The sequence below is a fragment of the Erpetoichthys calabaricus genome, chromosome 10 (genome assembly GCF_900747795.2).
Source record: "Erpetoichthys calabaricus chromosome 10, fErpCal1.3, whole genome shotgun sequence".
NCBI classification, from domain to species: domain Eukaryota; kingdom Metazoa; phylum Chordata; class Cladistia; order Polypteriformes; family Polypteridae; genus Erpetoichthys; species Erpetoichthys calabaricus.
The window spans coordinates 1,018,280-1,035,549 of NC_041403.2; the positions used below are offsets into that span (position 1 = coordinate 1,018,280).

The window sequence follows — 17,270 nt, forward strand, 5'->3', positions numbered from 1 at the left end:
ACTATATAACAGATAGATAGATAGATAGATAGATAGATAGATCGATAGATAGATAGATAGATAGAGTGAAAGGCACTATATAATAGATAGATAGATAGATAGAGATAGATAGATAGATAGATAGATAGATAGAGTGAAAGGCACTATATAACAGATAGATAGATAGATAGATAGATAGATAGATAGATAGATAGATAGATAGATAGATAGATAGATAGAGTGAAAGGCACTATATAACAGATAGTAGATAGAGATAGATAGCTAGATAGATAGATAGATAGAGATAGATAGATAGATAGATAGAGTGAAAGGCACTATATAACAGATAGATAGATAGATAGATAGATAGATAGATAGATAGATAGATGACAGTCACTATATAACAGAAAAGTCAGCCACAAAGCGTTAAGGGAGCTCATAGAACCTCAGCTTCTGCCACCCTGGGCACGCCTGGCTTTTGAGGGGCCCGGCCAGCTCGGATTTTCGGATTCGGGGCTGCTGGAGCACAGGGTGCCGTGCCGCACAGGGTCCGAGTGCACCTGAGGGTCCCTAATGGACAGGAGACTGGAAGGTGCCGCAGGGCTGGCCGCTCGCCGTTTATTTCCGAATGGCGGAATTTGCGCCTTCACGTTTTTCTTACTTACCGTTCACATTCCATGCCGCAGTTCTCAAGTCGCCCCCACCTTGTTTTATTTCTGGGTCGCAGAGCGGCTATGCCATGCAGTGTGCACGGGTCCATCGCAGGGCACCCTTACCTACTCACTTACCCACACACGACGATGATGAGTAATAACCGCTACTTTCTGCACCCCCTATTGCTGTGCATTTAAACCCCCCACACCCCAGTTTTTGTGGCCCCTACCTGTCCGTGGCCGTGACGCCCCTTGCACTCGTAGTGACTCAGGCGCGCTGCCACTCCCGTGTTTACCCCGACACACCTGCCGGCAGGTGTGTTTGTGGTGCCCTCCGTCCGACCTGTCGCTTCTGGCGCCTTCGAGGTGGCACTGACTCGGGCGGTGCGCCTGTCCTTCCCCTCGGCTTCTTGTCACCTCCGCTCGGCTCTTTCATTCTGTGCACGTCTGTGCGGCGCCCCCCGGCAAGGTGAAGGGCGCAGGTGCACCCGAGCGGAGCGGATCGGGTGGGGCGGCGGCTGCAGGGCGCAGTTGGGCTTCGGCACGCACGGTTACATGCAGAGCTGCGCTACGGCGAGATGGCGGAAGACAAGACGTTCCGCTACGGGCTCATCGTGCTCGGTATCTTCCTGGTGATGGTGGGGATGTTCCTGATGAGCGTGGACAAGCCGCAGGTGTACGCCACCTTCTGCGCCGTGGGCTCCTTGGCGGTGCTGATGGGCTTGGCGTGGAGTATGTGCCAGTGCTACCCCAAGGTAAGGTCCGCCGTGTGTGTCCGGTGTGTGCCCACGGCGGTCTGCGCTGAGGCCGCCGCTTCATCACGTGCGCTTCTGCTTCTCCCGGCAGGTCACCTTTGTGCCCATCGCAGACCAAGAGACCGAACTGCTTCTCCTGTACAAGGAGGACCTGCTGACCAGCGGCGCCCACAAGCACAGGTGTGACCTGGTACGGGGGACGGCCATCTGTCCGGCGAGTGTGTGTGTGTGTGTGTGGGGGTGACCGAGGACGAAAACCCAAAGAGTTCCACCTGCCATTATGGGCATCATGGTAACGAGTTTAAGACCACTCGGTGTCGTCACTCAGTCTGTAAAGCTGGAATTTCCATTTTGCCTGAGCGCTCTGAGTCTGCAGTCCGTGAAAGGCGCTATACAAAAATGAAGTGAACTGAGCCATGCAGTGAATTGACCTGAGTTAGAGTTGGGGGTGTTTTGGGTCACAGGTGGGCCGAAAGAGAAAACAAGAAAATCCGGGGGCTCCGACGCGTCTCCTGGCCCGCCGCTGGCTCCTCGGTGTCCCGGCCCCGGCGTTTCAGCACGCTGGCTCTGCTTTGAGACCTTCAAGGTGTCCTGCCGAAAGGCCAGGTGGAACCAGCTGAGACCTGCGCCAGAGCCAGCAGCGAGCAGGACACACGTCTGGAGGTCGCAGCTCGACGCCACGTGCTGACAGCCTCTGGTGTCCTTAACCGGGAATGGACCCCTAATACGTGGTGACTTTAAATTTTCAATTACAGACCGGAAAACGGCAAGTCCTGCGAGCCGAACCTGCGAGACTGCGACCTCATTGAAGTGACCGTGAGCCACCCGAAGGAGTCCCAGGAGGTACAGTCGACGCCCCCCTCGGTGCCACTGCAGACCGGACTCCCAGAGGGTACCGGGCCAGTCGAGGCGACGGCTGACATCCACGATGACTCGGGTCCGGTGGAGGAAGAGGAGGAAGAGAAGAAGAAGGAGGAAAAGGAGGACAAGCCTCTAGGCTGGTAAGTAGACACTGTCACCGGAGTGTCGCCGTCATGAGTCGCACGTACCACTTAACTGTGCGTTTGGCCGCCATTCAGCACGTTGTGTAGATACTCCGTCTGCGTGTGCCCCGTGCCAAGTGTGACTGTTATTATGATCAGTATTAAAATTGGGGTGGTGACATCTTAGGGACACGACTGGCGACACTTCGTTTTGTTTTCCCAGTCGCAGAACAGACAGGTGAGGTGACTTGGCTCAGAGTCACACAAGATTTGAACCCACAGCCTCGGGGTTTGAAGTGAAAAGCCTTGTGCACTAAACCCTATAAGCGTATTCATTATATAGCGCCTTTGTCGTCTGTCTGTTATAAAGTATCCCTCCTTTGCATTCAATGCACCTATTAATCTGTTCATTATATAGCGCCTTTCACAACTACTGTATCTGAATATTTTAACGCCACTCCGACATATGTGTTTACTCGACAGTGTCCCTCTTTTGTGTAACGACACTTGGCTGACGCCTTTATCCAAGGCCACTTACAGCAGCTGTGGTACAAATGGCGACATTTCTTTTTTCTTTTTTTTTTCAGAACACAGGCAGGTGAGGTGACTTGGCTCAGGGTCACACAGGATTTGAACCCACGACCTCGGGGTTTGCAGTCCAAACCCTAAAGCACTACGCCTCTCCGCGTGTCCGCTCGTCTCACGCCTTCTGTTTCTGCTCCTTTGCTTATGATTTTGTACTTACTCCCACCGCACCGATGTCGCCTTTGTGTCCCCAATGGGCTGCTCGGGGTCGGGCACATTCAGGCAAATGACGTGCAGGTTTGGCTTTCGGAGTGAGGGTAGTTGGAGTGTTGAGTGCGCATGCTCACCAGGAGCCGCTCTACACCTGTCGGAGTCGAGGCTTGCTTTATTATGATTATCAAGAACAATTAAACAACAATGGCGCTATAAACAGATTATTTTGGATTCACTGCTCGTCGCGGGCTCAGGTGTCAGGTGTCTTTTTTTGTGTCACTTCTGTATATGAGCCTCGCTATCAGGGTCTTAGTCCCCTTTAAGGGTGGCATGGGGTATCCTTCTTCGAGCTCTCGCACTCTCTCACTTAACCATACAAACGCCTTAATCGGTGCTTGAAGTGGAACTAAAATTATTGTCGCTGTATGTTATGTCCTGCTGGCGACGCGTTTGAAATTTTTATGTCACCTTCTTTGCCCCCTCCGAGTTTCCAGCGTGTTGATTTGCGTCAGTCAAAGAGCTGGTGGGGACTTGGAGTTCGCTGATGTGCGTCTCACATTACAACAGGCCACCAGATCAGGGGGTCGGCGCACTACGTCATCAGGAAGCCCCTCACTCTCGACTTCGTCTCACTCTCCCAATTCGCAGCATGCGCATGCTCATTAGTGACAGCATTCCGGATGAAGACCCCCACAGGCCCCTGGGTGACTCAGCTCTTTAACAGGGTCTTGATCAGACTTTTAACTGGGCGGCGCGGTATTTCTCACTCTTGACTGAGGCGCACGAAGACTCGGTCGGAGGTGTGTGGGGGTGTGTGTGGTTTGGAGTTGCCCCCCTTGGTCATTTTAGCGCGTGGAGATTTGATCGTGTCATTGACCCCCCCATAGAGTGTCTCGGACCCCTGAACGCGCACCCAGAACACAACGCCCTGATGGCAGATCAGTTTTATTTGAGCTCAACTTTCGTTTGCCAAATTCTTGTTGTTTTTAAGGTCCTGACTGCGTTCTTACTGAGGCGCACACGAGTGGAGTTCACACTCCCTGCAGTACTCACATCAGTGTCGTGTGCACCCGTGTCTGTCCTGGATAAGACCTGGGGGAGCAAACTCCTTCGAAGCGCTACTGGCTGACGTCACAAAGCGCCATCTTACCCTCTTTGGAAAGGGGGTCTTTATCAGGGGGTTCTCAGGTTCAGTCCCTGCACGCTTAAAAATGCGGGGTCCTTTTAAAGGCTCTCGACAGGGTTTTGTGGACCCTTGTGGAAGTAGGGGTTGACGAAGAACCATTGCATTCTGGGAAGGCTTCTTTATTGTGAAGGCGAAGTTGGTGCTTTGGGCTTTGAAAAGGATCCTAAAAATATCGACAGAGCGGAAATCTTTAATGTCTGGTAGGCTACAGAATAGTGACGGACTGGGGACATCAGAGCAGGGCATTGTCAGTGCGGAGTACAATGTCCTTTAAAAATCACGAAGCCATTGACGTTCTCGACAATTTATTATCATCCATCCAGCCTGCTAATCCAGGGTTAGGGGCACGCGGCGGCTGAAGCCTATCCGAGAAAGCATTGGGCGCAAGGGTTATTGTCTATCAATGTGTTATACCAGATAGATATGAAAGGGCACTATCTATCTATCTATCTATCTTATTATAGCGCCTTTCACATTGTATATTATATAGCTACCTTTAATTTCATTTGTATCTAAAAATGGCAGACATTATTATTTATATAGTACCTTTCACATCTACCTATCTTTGATACAGCGCTTTTCACATCTGTCTACATTATATAGCGCCTTTCACATCTATCTATATTATATAGTGCATTTCACATCTATCTATATTATATATAGCACCTTTCACATCTGTCTGTCTATATTATATAGTGCATTTCACATCTAACTATCTATATTATATATAGCGCCTTTCACATCTATCTATATTATATAGTGCATTTCACATCTGTCTATATTATATATAGCGCCTTTCACATCTATCTATATTATATAGTGCATTTCACATCTATCTACATTATATATAGCGCCTTTCACATCTATCTATATTTTATATAACACATTTCACATCTATCTACATTATATATAGCGCCTTTCACATCTATCTATATTATATATAACGCATTTCACATCTGTCTATCTACATTATATATAGTGCCTTTCACATCTATCTATATTATATATAACGCATTTCACATCTATCTATCTACATTATATATAGCGCATTTCACATCTATCTACAGGTGCTAGATAGATTGTTTAATCTATGGGGTATTGTGAAGAGGAAGATGCAATACACCAGGACCCAACAATTCAAGAAGAGCTGAAGGCCACTAACAGAGCAACATGGGCTCTCATAACACCTGAGCAGTGCACAGACTGATCGACTCCATGCCACGCCGCATTGCTGCAGTAATCCAGGCCAAAGGAGCCCCAATTAAATATTGAGTGCTGTACATGCTCATACTTTTCATGTCATAATACCTTTCAGTTGGCCAACATTTCTAAGAATCCTTTTTTTGCATTGGTCTTAATTGATATTCTAATTTTCCGAGATACTGAATTTGGGACTTTCATTGACTTGTCAGTTATAATCATCAACATTAAAAGAAATAAACATTTGAAATACATCAGTACTGTGTGTAATGAATGAATCTAATATATACAAGTTTCTCTTTTTGAATGGAATTACTGAAATAAATCAACTTTGTCATGATATTCTAATTTTCTGACCAGCACCTGTATATTATACATAGCACCTTTCACATCTACAGTATCTGTATATATAAATAGTGCATTTCACACCTATCTATCTATATTATTATATAGCACCTTTTACATCTATCTGTCTATATTATAATTTAACACCTTTCACATCTGTCTATATTATATAGTGCATTTCAACACCTATCTATATTATATATAGCGCCTTTCACATCTATCTGTCTATATTATTATAACACCTTTCACATCTGTCTATATTATATAGGTGCATTTCACACCTAATCTAATATATATATAGCGCCTTTCACACCTATCTATCTATATTAATATATACGCGCCTTTTACATCTATCTGTCTATATTATATATAACACCTTTCACATCTGTCTATATTATATAGTGCATTTCACACCTTATCTATATTATATATAGCGCCTTTCACATCTATCTGTCTATATTATATATAACACCTTTTCACATCTGTCTAATTATTATAGTGCATTTCACACCTATCTATATTATATATAGCGCCTTTCACACCTATCTATCTATATATATATAGCGCCTTTTACATCTATCTGTCTATATTATATATAACACCGTTTCACATCTGTCTATATTATATAGTGCATTTCACACCTATCTATATTATATATAGCGCCTTTCACATCTATCTGTCTATATTATATAGTGCATTTCACATCTATCTACCATATAGTGCCTTTCATCTCTATCTAAAAATGGTAGAGACTATTATTTTTCTAGTACTTTTCCCATCTGCCTATCCTTGATATAGCGCCTTTCACTCTGTTTATTTCTGCTCAGTTCATGACAGATCTAAATAAGAAGATCTTTTCTGAAGTCTTCACGTGGTTAGCTCTTTTACGGACTAAGAACGGCTCCCCTACAGCATCACTGTGAACCGCTTTGGCACCTTTTCATTTTTAGAGTGGTATTCATTCTGCCCAGTCTCACCAATTGACGGGTTGGGCTCGGGCTTTTGGGCAGACGGTGGGCACTGGCTGTCAGCTGAGGTTTCCTGCCCCCCCCCCCCCCCCCCAAGCTCTAGATGAAAGGTTTGCTCTTTGTGTGCCTTTGAGTCGCTCTGATTAACTCGACTGAGCGCCAATTCACACTGAAAGCGACCCGTTGGCGCTCAGTTCTCTCCAGTGCATGAAAGTGCCAGCCTGAGGAGCTCTCTGAGTGCCATTTCTCAATGCTGGTGTGTCTGTTTTTGGGCGAAGGGCACCTGTGGAGATTTACTTCTCGTTTTCATTGTTTGTTTAAGCAGGTGAACTTTGGGTCCTAATTGTAGGTGAGAGCGCTCAGCGCGTTTATCTTCTACTGAATGTAGAAGTCAGAGCTACAACGGTGTCACTTTTTACAGGAGAGATAACTGTAATCAAAAATCAATTAATAAATTAAAGAAGAATCGGCCCGATGGCGTAACGCTCCAGTTTAGCAGGACAGTCCTCACGTTTATGGTGCCTGAAAGTGGAAGTCAAGTTTCAGATTTGACACGTCAGACCAACTTCTATGGAGTTCATGGAATCCGGCCAGCATTCCTCTTCTCCTACAATGACATTTACTCACTTAGCCGGTGCTTTTATCCAAAGTGACTTCCAAAGTAGGTGACCGTACTTGGAGACAACTGTAGTAGTGGGCTGGGGTTTGGGGGCTATGGGTGTTTAGGAGCAACAAGAGTTACCGGACAAGGTCACCACAAGCCACACCGAGTGACACGAGACCCAAGGGTGCCACATCAATGCCATCATCAGGGGGGCAGATGTTCAGTGAGCTGAAGGGTCTTCAGACGCCTCTCTCAGCTAAATGTGCTTTAGTCTTAAAGATGAAGGTGCCAGGGTGATTCCTGCAGAGCAATGCCATTGGGCAGCCATTTTTAGTTCCTTAAAAAGCCAGCAGCGATTCCCTTGTGTTTTATTCCATTCATCGGCATCAACAGATGCTAAGAGATTTATAAAATGCCAGCTGCTTTCAGTCACAAAGGCCGAGTTCAGACTTTCCTACTACAGGTAGGCCACCATACAGTAATGGTGCCCACCAGTTTAAGGCCCAAAGACTCAACTTCAGCAAGGCTTGTTCTCAACTGACGGCTCTACGGGGGGCACACAGCCACTGAGACACCATTACAAGGCGGTACTTAGAAGAGTGTAAAAGAAACTCAGAAACGTGGAGTTGTCCTTCAGCTCCACTTTCGTTTGCCGATCTCTTCCCGTGTTGCTGTTTCTCACGGCCTGGTGATGCCAGCCTTTTCTTACCTATCCACTCGCCTTTAGCGGCCACTCACCGTCATTGGCACCCCACGTCTGCTCTGCTGGTGACAACCTGGATACGACTAGAGGAGGAGACTCTTCAGGACAAGGTGGACCTCAGAGGAACACGAGAGGAAAGTTTCCGAGTTTAAGGGCTAACGGCAAGAAACGCTCATTCTGGAATGTCTCCTTCTAGAGTGAATGCAAGAATAACCAACGAGCTACTGAATAAGAATGACCTGCAGACCACAGGGGTCCTTCAGGACTGATGTCGAAACCCCTGGAGTAGATCACGGGTCAAGTTCACCATCAGTCACTCCCTTCCTCAGCTGTGCTCTATGGAGGTGCCCCATGCCTGACTGATGCCCAGTCTTCACTGGAGTAGGGGTGTAGCATAGGACACCTAAGCAGTCTCTCTGTGGACCCCTTCCTCTCCAAAACAAACTTATTATTCCTGGCTTCAAGGCCCCCCAATTCAGTGGGCGCCAGGTAATCACCATTCGACACCCACGACTGGAGTGCCCTGCCACACACACACCCTGTGAAACTGAGCTGTGCTCGACTTCCAGCCCTGAGGCTGTGGCTTCAAATCCCACTACTGACACCACGTGACCACAAGCAAGTCACTTCACCTGCCTGCTCTCCAGCTGGAAAAACAGAATAAATGAAGCCAGCCGTACCTGAAATGCTGTAAGTCACTTTGGATAAAGGACAAAATGAGAAGTCACACTCAATGAAAAGCTGAAACTGCCATTGCTGGGGTGTTGGCTCTTCCTTCAGGATGACAACATTGACTGCTGAAGGTACAAGTTAGCCGTGCCAGTCTGCCCGTGGAGCGGTAACTGAAAATTATGAAATGCCCGCTGCCCAGGAGAGAGCAGAGGCGTTTGATAATCGGGGGCTGCAGGCCCACCACAGACCACCAGAATTGGGCACAAATCAGCAACCAAGCCCTGGATGGAGCCCAAAGGGGGGGCAGCTACGCTAACCACCACGCCACACTGCCGCTTGGTGAAGTGCACTAAATGACATAAAAATGGACGACCGATTCAATTGTCAGTAAGGGGCACCAAAGAAACAAGTAAATGTGAAAAGTGTGCTACAAAACAAACGAGGGGTCGCAGCCTCTTAAACTTGACTCGCTGTGTTTGCTTTGATTTTGTTTCCCCTCATGTGGTGCCATCAGCTCTTCTGCTGTCGCTTCTTCTCCCTCCAAGTTCAGTTCTGCCTTCTCCGCTCTTTTGAAGGATTTGCCGGCGCGCGCGTCGGGACTTTTTGTTTCAGACATCCAAGACTTGTTATGGCCGGCCTGTCGGAATTCCGAGACGTTCGCTCCGACGCGCTCTGCTTTTCTTCCTGACGCTGAAAGTTACTTGGCCGGCGGATTTGTGACCCGCCTGGAGGAGCTGCGGTGCCATCTGCGGCCGGCTGAGGAGAGGAGCGGAGTGGAGCGGGACGTTTGGAACGCGCGGCTCGCGAGTCTCACCTGATGTGACCTGCGAGTCCACGGCGCGCGTGCACCGAATGTGACGTGACGTGCGGTTAACGAGGCTGGACTGGCGCGTGCGTGTGTGCGTTTGTGTGTACGCGCGCGCGTGCCCGCGTATCGTTACGGGGTTCGGGCTGCCTGGAGTTGTGCGTGTGGCTCGTTTGCGCCTCTTCTTCTGTCTTTCTGGAGCCTCGGTGTTCGGCTTCGCTGTTTCTGTTGCGCCTTCTTCTGCTCCATTTTACTACATTGAATCCTTTGGCTTTTTCACACTGATCAGCAGACAAAGACTCTTTAACGGTAAAGTGAAAGCACATCTTGGCAAAGGGGTCTACATCAGTGAGAAATATAACAGAAATGATTGCACAGGTATTCAGCCCCCTGAAACTGCCAGCAGCCACCCCACCTGCACATCCGAACAGGTAACCCACCTGAAGCTAAGCCTGCTCAGCTCCGGCCAGGACTTGGATGGGCGACCATCTAGGTCAAGGGTTCCCAAAGTGGTCGATATTGACCCCCTGGGGTCGATTTGAACTTTCTAGGGGTCGATAGTTTCAATGAAAAAATTTGGGGGTCAACGACAGCAAAAATAGACCCCCTTACTACTGCTATTTGTTTGTTACTTCAAAATATCTATGATTCCAATAGGTACCTAATTAAGAAGTAAAATCATTTAAAAAAAACACATTACATACCAAATTTGCGAACGAAAAGGTAAAAATGTGTCATTAAAAGAGTCACACGTAAGAATGCATGAAAAATACATGTAGCACAAACATGTCTATTCATTGTCTTATCGAACATATCAAAGCAAGTGCGGATATGAAAAACCATTGCATGTAATTAGGGGTCGACGGTTTTAAAAGTTTTTGGTAAAGGGGTCTGAGGCTGAAAAAAGTTTGGGAACCCTTGATCTAGGTAAAGAGTTGGGGTTGCTGCTGGAAGAGGTGTTGGTGACCAGCAGGGGGCGCGTTACACTGTGTGTGGATCCCAATGCTGCAGTGCGGTGACAGGGACACTGTACTGTAAAAGTGGCGCCGTCCTTTGGATGAGACATAAAATTGAGGGGCCAACTCTCTGCGGTCATAAAAGATGTCTGGGCTTCATTTGTAAAGAGCAGGGGAGTACGCAGTGCCCTGGCTATATTGCCTGGCCCCCCCCAATTGTCCCCCTGTCTCTAATTGGCTATGTCTATCATCCCTTCATCACCGCCTAATGTGTTTTGAGCGTAGTGGCACAGAAATGTCTGCAAATTGGTGGTGGTTGAAGTTGCACACCCCAGACGAATGTAAAACGCTCCTTCTTCAGTATTGAGCAGATGGCAGCCATGATGGCCTCGAGCCTCTGTGCACATGCAGGTGTCTCTCCATGAGAGCTCAGCACAGCTCGGTGACATGTCAATCACCCATCCAGCCCCGCCCACCTTCACATTGCTATGCTGGCTGCTGCAGTGCCCACCTGTCTGTGGGTGTCACTCGAGGCGATGAGCTTTAGGGGCTGTGGATTTGCATGAATGCAGGGTGCTGTCACGTCACCTCACGTGGAGTGGTGGGCCAACGTGTTGTAAGGGATGTCATGAAATGGCTGGCTGGCTGGGACACACCAAGCAGTAATTGTCAGAGTGGAGTTAAACATCAAACGAGTCCCAACTGACTGTCCATTGTCATTCGAATGTCCGGCTCTTAAACTAATAATGGTCTCACTCATTGTTCTTTATTGTCCTCCAAAATACAACGCGTCCTTCTTATCTGATCTGACTGAACTCTTAACCCACTTAAGCTCCTTCTCCCAGAGAGTCCTTCTCGGTGATTTCAACATCCATATTGACACCCCCACATCTAAACTGAGATATGACCTCCTACCCTTACTGGACTGTTTTGACTTGACACCACATGTTGATTTCCCCCCCATTCTGGTGGTCATATATCTGATCTTCACTTCTGGACTATCTGTGGCTGACACTCACAGCACTGATGTGGGACTCTCCGACCATAAAGCAGCACTTCTCACTGTCTCATGACCTCTTACTCCTCTTACCTGTAAGTGACAAATCTCTTACAGAAACCTTCAAAATATCTGTCCCTCTGTCCTCTCTGGATCCATTTCAGATCTTCTTTGATCTTCACCTATTCCATCACCACTAGATAGTCTTGTTGTCCACTATAACTCAGCCCTTCATTCAGCATTAGATAAAGCAGCTCCTTTAAAACATAAGGAGGTTTCCTGTAAGTGTTCAGCTCCTTGGTATAACTCAGAATTGCGATCTATGAAAGCAGCTGGTCGACACCTTGAGAGAATGTCACGTAAGACTGGCCTCACCGTGCACATCCAGGCTTTCTCTGACCACCAAAAAGCTTACAGAGAAGCAGTAACTTCTGCCAAGAACACCCATTACGGCAGAATAATAGAAAGTGGCCACGATAACCAAAGGGTTCTGTTCTCTGTAGTTAATAAACTACTCGAACCCACATCTGGCCCAACTACCTCTTCTACTGAAGTCTGTGAGGAATTCCTCCACTTTTTCCGTAACAAAATTAAAGATCTAAATAATTCAACTAACATAAATCCATCATCTGTTTATATCTCTCCCTGTTTTCCCACTCCATCCAGCTCCTTCTCTAAGTTCTCACCAGTCACATCTGAGGCTGACTACTTGTGTACTGCACTTCATCCCCACCACACTACTTCAATCCTGCCTTCATGCCATAATCCTGACTGTTACCACAATAATAAACTCACCCCTCGTCGCTGGCTCTGTGCCGCTCACTTTTAAAATCACTTCTGTAACCCCCATGTTAAAGTCTGGTCTTGATGCTGACGATCTTAACAATTTCCGGCCTATCTCCCACTTACCTTTTCTGTCAAAAGTTCTTGAGCGTGTTGTAGCCTCCCAGCTCACCAATTACTTCACTTCTAATAACTTGATGGACCCTCTCAGTCTGTGAAGCTGCTCTGCTACGGGTAACCAATGATGTGCTTATGGCAGCAGACTCTGGGCAGACCAGCATGTTAATTCTGTTAGACCTCAGTGCAGCATTTGACACTCAGGTCACACATGACAGTCTACCGTCGAGAATGGAGAACATGCCACTGGGTATCCCTGGCACTGCCCTCCAGTGGTTCAAGTCCTATCTGACTGACAGGTGACAGCAGGTCCAGCACAGCGCCAGTCACACAAGGAGTCCCTCAAGGCTCTGTCCTCGGTCCTCTGCTTTTCTGTATTTATATGCTTCCCCTTGGCCATATTATCTGTAGCTATGGACTGGGTTATCATTTTTATGCAGATGATACTCAGCTCTACTTCAATGTTAAAAGTGGAACTTCATCAGAGCTTTCTCAGCTCACAACCTGCCTCAGTGAAATTAAAACCTGGATGGAGCAGAACTCTTTAAAATTAAATTGCAATAAAACTGAACTCCTGCAAATTGGGACTAAAATGCAACTTAATAAAATGAGCTCCTTCCCAGTCCATCTTGGCGGTGATCTCATCAGACCTGCCTCTACTGTAAAAAATCTTGGTGTCATTTTTGATTCCTCCCTCACTTATTCCGTCCACATAAATCACATTAAGAAACTTTCTTACTTTCACCTCCGTAACATATCCTGTGTTCGCTCCTTCCTCTCCTTCTCTAATGCTGAGAAACTTGTCCTTGCTTTTATCACATCCCGCATCGATTATTGTAATTCCCTACTGGCAGGTGCCCCTTCTAATCTTATATCACAGCTCCAGCTTATTCAAAACTCAGCTGTAAGAGTCCTGACTCGAACCAGCAGCAGTGAGCACATCACACCATCCTGCTCCGTCTTCACTGGCTCCCTGTGTCTTACAGAATCGAATATAAAATCCTACTAATAACCTACAAAGCTTTAAATAACCTCGCGCCAAACTACATCAGTGACCTTCTCCATCACTATGTGCCTGCACGCCCACTAAGGTCCTCTGATTCTGGCAATCTTGTTGTGCCCCTCACTAATCTACACTCCATGGGTGACAGCAGGGCCTTCAGCTGTATGGCGCCCAGACTCTGGAATGACCTATCGACATTAATCAGGTCAGCTGACTCCAACCCCAAACTCATCTGTTCAGCTCTGTGACAATGAACCAGACACCACACAGAAGATGTGAAAACGTCCTTGAAGACCCTGGCCAGGCGCCGTATGCTCAGGGGGCTCGTGGTGTCCCCTGCACAGGGAACGTCTTGCTTGACTGTGCTCATCAGTATGCAGCACAGCCATCAGTGAGCAGAACCACCTCAGGAGGACAGACGGATGTGAAAGGCGCCATATAAGAGAAGACAGGCAGACCTGAGATGTGCAGTGACAGGCAGACAGACAGACAGGTCCCCATGTCATGTAATGTGTCATGTCATAATGGTGGCTGTTTACTGCCCGTGAAGTGATGAAGCGGTGGACACTCCCGTCTTACTTAAATGAAGAACCTCAGGGTGGGCGCATGTCACAGCTTTGTGGCTCTTCATTTACATTCAGAAACCGTGCTGGCGTGAACCCGAACATGAAAGTGACGGTCACCAAGGTGGAGCCATGCTGGGCTTGCAGCTTTAAATGTCAACTTTCTTTGACTTGGTCGTGTTGCTCTTTCATTTTTAATATTCTTGTTATTTACAGCTTTTCTTACTAATTAGCATAGAGGTGTCCCTTTGGCACTCAGTGAAATTTGTCCCCCATGTCTGCCCTGCCCGACACTAATGGCCAGTGTTTGAATACAATTAGAGGAGGAACTTCAACAGGAGATGAGGAATTGAAAAGAAAATGAGCAAAAAAAAAAAATAATAAAAAAGAGATTTCAAAATGTAAATATCGAGAGCGCTTTTCTGAAAACAATATATATATATATATATATATATATATATATATATATATATATATATATATATATATATATATACACACATGAAAGGCACTATATACATTATAGATAGACAAATGAAGGGCACTATATAACAGATAGAGTGAAAGGCACCATATCAAAGACAGATAGATGTGAAGAGCACCATAGCAGAGACAGACATGAAAGGCACTATATACTGTAATAGACAGACAGACAGATGAAAGGCATAATAGGCAGATATAGTAAAAGGCACTAGATAAGATACATACAGTAAAAGGCACTATATACATTATAGATAGACAAATGAAGGGCGCTATATAACAGATAGACAGATAGAGTGAAAGGCACTATATAAAAGACAGATAAATAGATGTGAACAGCACGACATCATAGACAGACATGAAAGGCACTATATAAGATAGCTAGAGATATGAAAGGCACTATATGACAGATAGAGTGAAATGCACTATATAATAGACAGATAAATGATAGGCTTGAAGACAGATAGATAGATGTGAAGTGCACCATAGCAGAGACAGACATGAAAGGCACTATATTTGTGTTCCATATATGAGTCTCCACATTACACTGCATCTGGTGACACGGTGAAGTTCTTGCCAGCCCGTGTGGACCTCCACTCTCCACACGAAGTCTGACCCACAAGAGGAGACCACCCAGTCCGTCTGTCACCTGTCTGTTTAGCTCCCAGCTCTGCTGTCCCCGTATCTCATCCCGATTCCTCTCAGAGGTTCTTAAGGTTTCTGCTTCGCTTTCCCGAGTTGTTTCCTCCTTTGACATGTCAGTTGACTTTCAGTCAGAGGCAGTGGGTGACGTGCTCCTGTGACCTTCATTCTCCCTCAGTGACCCACTCCCACCAGTGGGTGACGCGCCCCTCAGGCAGGTTTGATTTTGTCTCAAGTCGTCCTCGTGATGTCGGCCAGCAACTGCCCCTCTGGAGGTACAACGTGCTGAAAGTAGTGACTGTCACTCTGTCCTTGTGTACCACGGTGGCACGCTGTGCCCGTTAACCCCTCGTACAGCGGCAGCAGGTTACCGGCTATCGGATCGAGGGGCGAGTGCGTCTGCGCTGGGAGGTCGTCATGTAGTCACTAAATCTGAGCTGCCATTTAAATTGAGACAGTCAGGTGACAAGATCGTCAACTGCAGTCGGCTAGTAGTCTGGCATACCCGACAACTACAAGTCACAGATGGTGACAAATCCCAGCACACAAGCTTTGCCTACTCTCTCATTCCTCAGTGCCTGGGCACAGCTGGCACGTTCTCTCAGTGTCTTTGTCCCCTGCTCATCACTGCCCCCTTTCTTTTCACGTGTGCTCATAAAGCTCCCCGGGTAATTTGGAGTGAACTGTGGGGTATAAAAGTTTAAAAGGGGAGAGTCGGGGTGTAAGCCCCTCGCTCTGCCGTCTCCCGATGTCTCCGTTTTATTTTAATGAGTGGGTTCCGTGCTCGTTTCCTATCAGGACATACAAGATCGAAACATCTCAGACATTAACTGCAAGTCTCTCTTTAGATTACGACGAGATGTTTAATTGCAGACCCCCGCCCCCCTTTATCAGTGGGCTGCATGGCCTCCACAATGGAGGATGACTGGGCATGCGAGGGCAGTTTGTCTACAGCCACGTCCGTCTCACTTGTAATCGAAACACAATTGTCACGTTTGTGTCACTCTGGGTGGGCAGCTGTGCCCGTTTCGGGTGTTCACTTGCTTCGTCTTATTGCATTTGGTGGGCACAGACGCTTCATGCTGCGTGGGTCACATAAAGCCCAACTGGCACTGCCCCGTCCTGCCCGCCTCATTGCCACTAACACCTGGCACTGTGTTTTCTCGGCCGATCAGCACCCATCTGAAATGACCCTTCCACCTACCAGTGCCCTGAAACCGCTAATTCAGGGTATGGCAGAAGACGGACACCATGAGATATCCAGAGATGAGAAAAAATAAATGCAGCCCACCTACTCGTCTGGCGTGGCACTACAGGCGCCAAGGACCTTTGGTATTTCACACCCTGCCCATCTCTGCACCTGCTTCTGACACTGAGCCCGACTGAGAAAGCAGAAAACATGAGCAGGTGGGCGAGAAGGCTCAGCCGATACCCGCAGCCCGAGACCCCCATTAACAGAAATGGAGTTGGACCCTTACGATTACAGACCTGCGCATGTTTTACCCTCCTTTAATGCTATAATCACTGCCTATCCCGACGAGCATGGGCAGAAGGCAGGCAGCCATACCAGGGGGTGACTTCAGAGCTGGCTCAGCCGAGGCCCCCGAGCCACCATTACAGCAGGCCTGGGCGTCGCCCATCTGTTTTTGTCACACTTCTGCCTGGAATACTGGCCGCCATCCCACCTATTGTATGCCACCCTGGCACTTCTCCAGGCTGGGACTTCCTTGCTTTCTGAAAGTGGAATGTGAGAAATGGGAGTATGGGGGGGGGGGCAGTTTGGCTCTCCCGTCGCAGCCAGGAAGTCGGAGCGAGAGACTCACAGGAACAATTGAGGGTGGGGACAGCAGTGTCACCCCTGGGGGTCTGGGACAGGTCATCCCCTCCACTCACACAGCACTCTTTTTACTTTAGCAGCCCGGGTGCCCCGCTGGCATCGCTCCAGGCGACTGCAGACTCCAGCCTGGACTGTGAGGACATCGCCATGATCGACTCAGACCCCTGTGTGGGCACATGCAGCTGTCACGCCGAGAGCATCAGCTTCCTGAAGGGCAGCTTTGTGTGCGACGACCTCTACTACGGGCAGGTGGATGAAGCCCTGCAGGACGGCTGCGAGCTCGAGCAGGAGCATGGCTGAC

At 47.7% G+C, this 17,270-nt stretch overlaps 1 protein-coding gene across 2 annotated transcripts; it reads left to right on the plus strand.

Moving 5' to 3' along the window:
* The first annotated feature begins 895 nt into the window (after nt 1-895).
* bsnd (barttin CLCNK type accessory subunit beta) lies at nt 896-17,269 on the plus strand. 2 transcript variants are annotated; one of them, XM_051932764.1, is made up of 4 exons: nt 896-1,387; nt 1,479-1,567; nt 2,143-2,388; nt 17,050-17,269. In XM_051932764.1, exons 1-4 carry the CDS (start codon nt 1,211-1,213, stop codon nt 17,267-17,269), a joined length of 732 nt encoding a protein of 243 aa, XP_051788724.1. In that variant the 5' UTR covers nt 896-1,210. The 2 variants fall into 2 exon arrangements, with proteins under 2 accessions (XP_051788724.1, XP_051788723.1); XM_051932763.1 differs by having other exon boundaries at nt 903-1,387; nt 17,047-17,269.
* Nucleotide 17,270: the final 1 nt, after the last annotated feature.

Excerpts from the sequence above, each read along its gene's own strand:
- bsnd (XM_051932763.1), top strand. The coding sequence starts at position 1,211 with ATGGCGGAAGACAAGACGTTCCGCTACGGGCTCATCGTGCTCGGTATC. Across the intron at positions 1,388-1,478 it reads TGTGCCAGTGCTACCCCAAG|GTCACCTTTGTGCCCATCGC; the intron begins GTAAGGTCCGCC and ends TTCTCCCGGCAG. Across the intron at positions 1,568-2,142 it reads AGCGGCGCCCACAAGCACAG|ACCGGAAAACGGCAAGTCCT; the intron begins GTGTGACCTGGT and ends TTTCAATTACAG.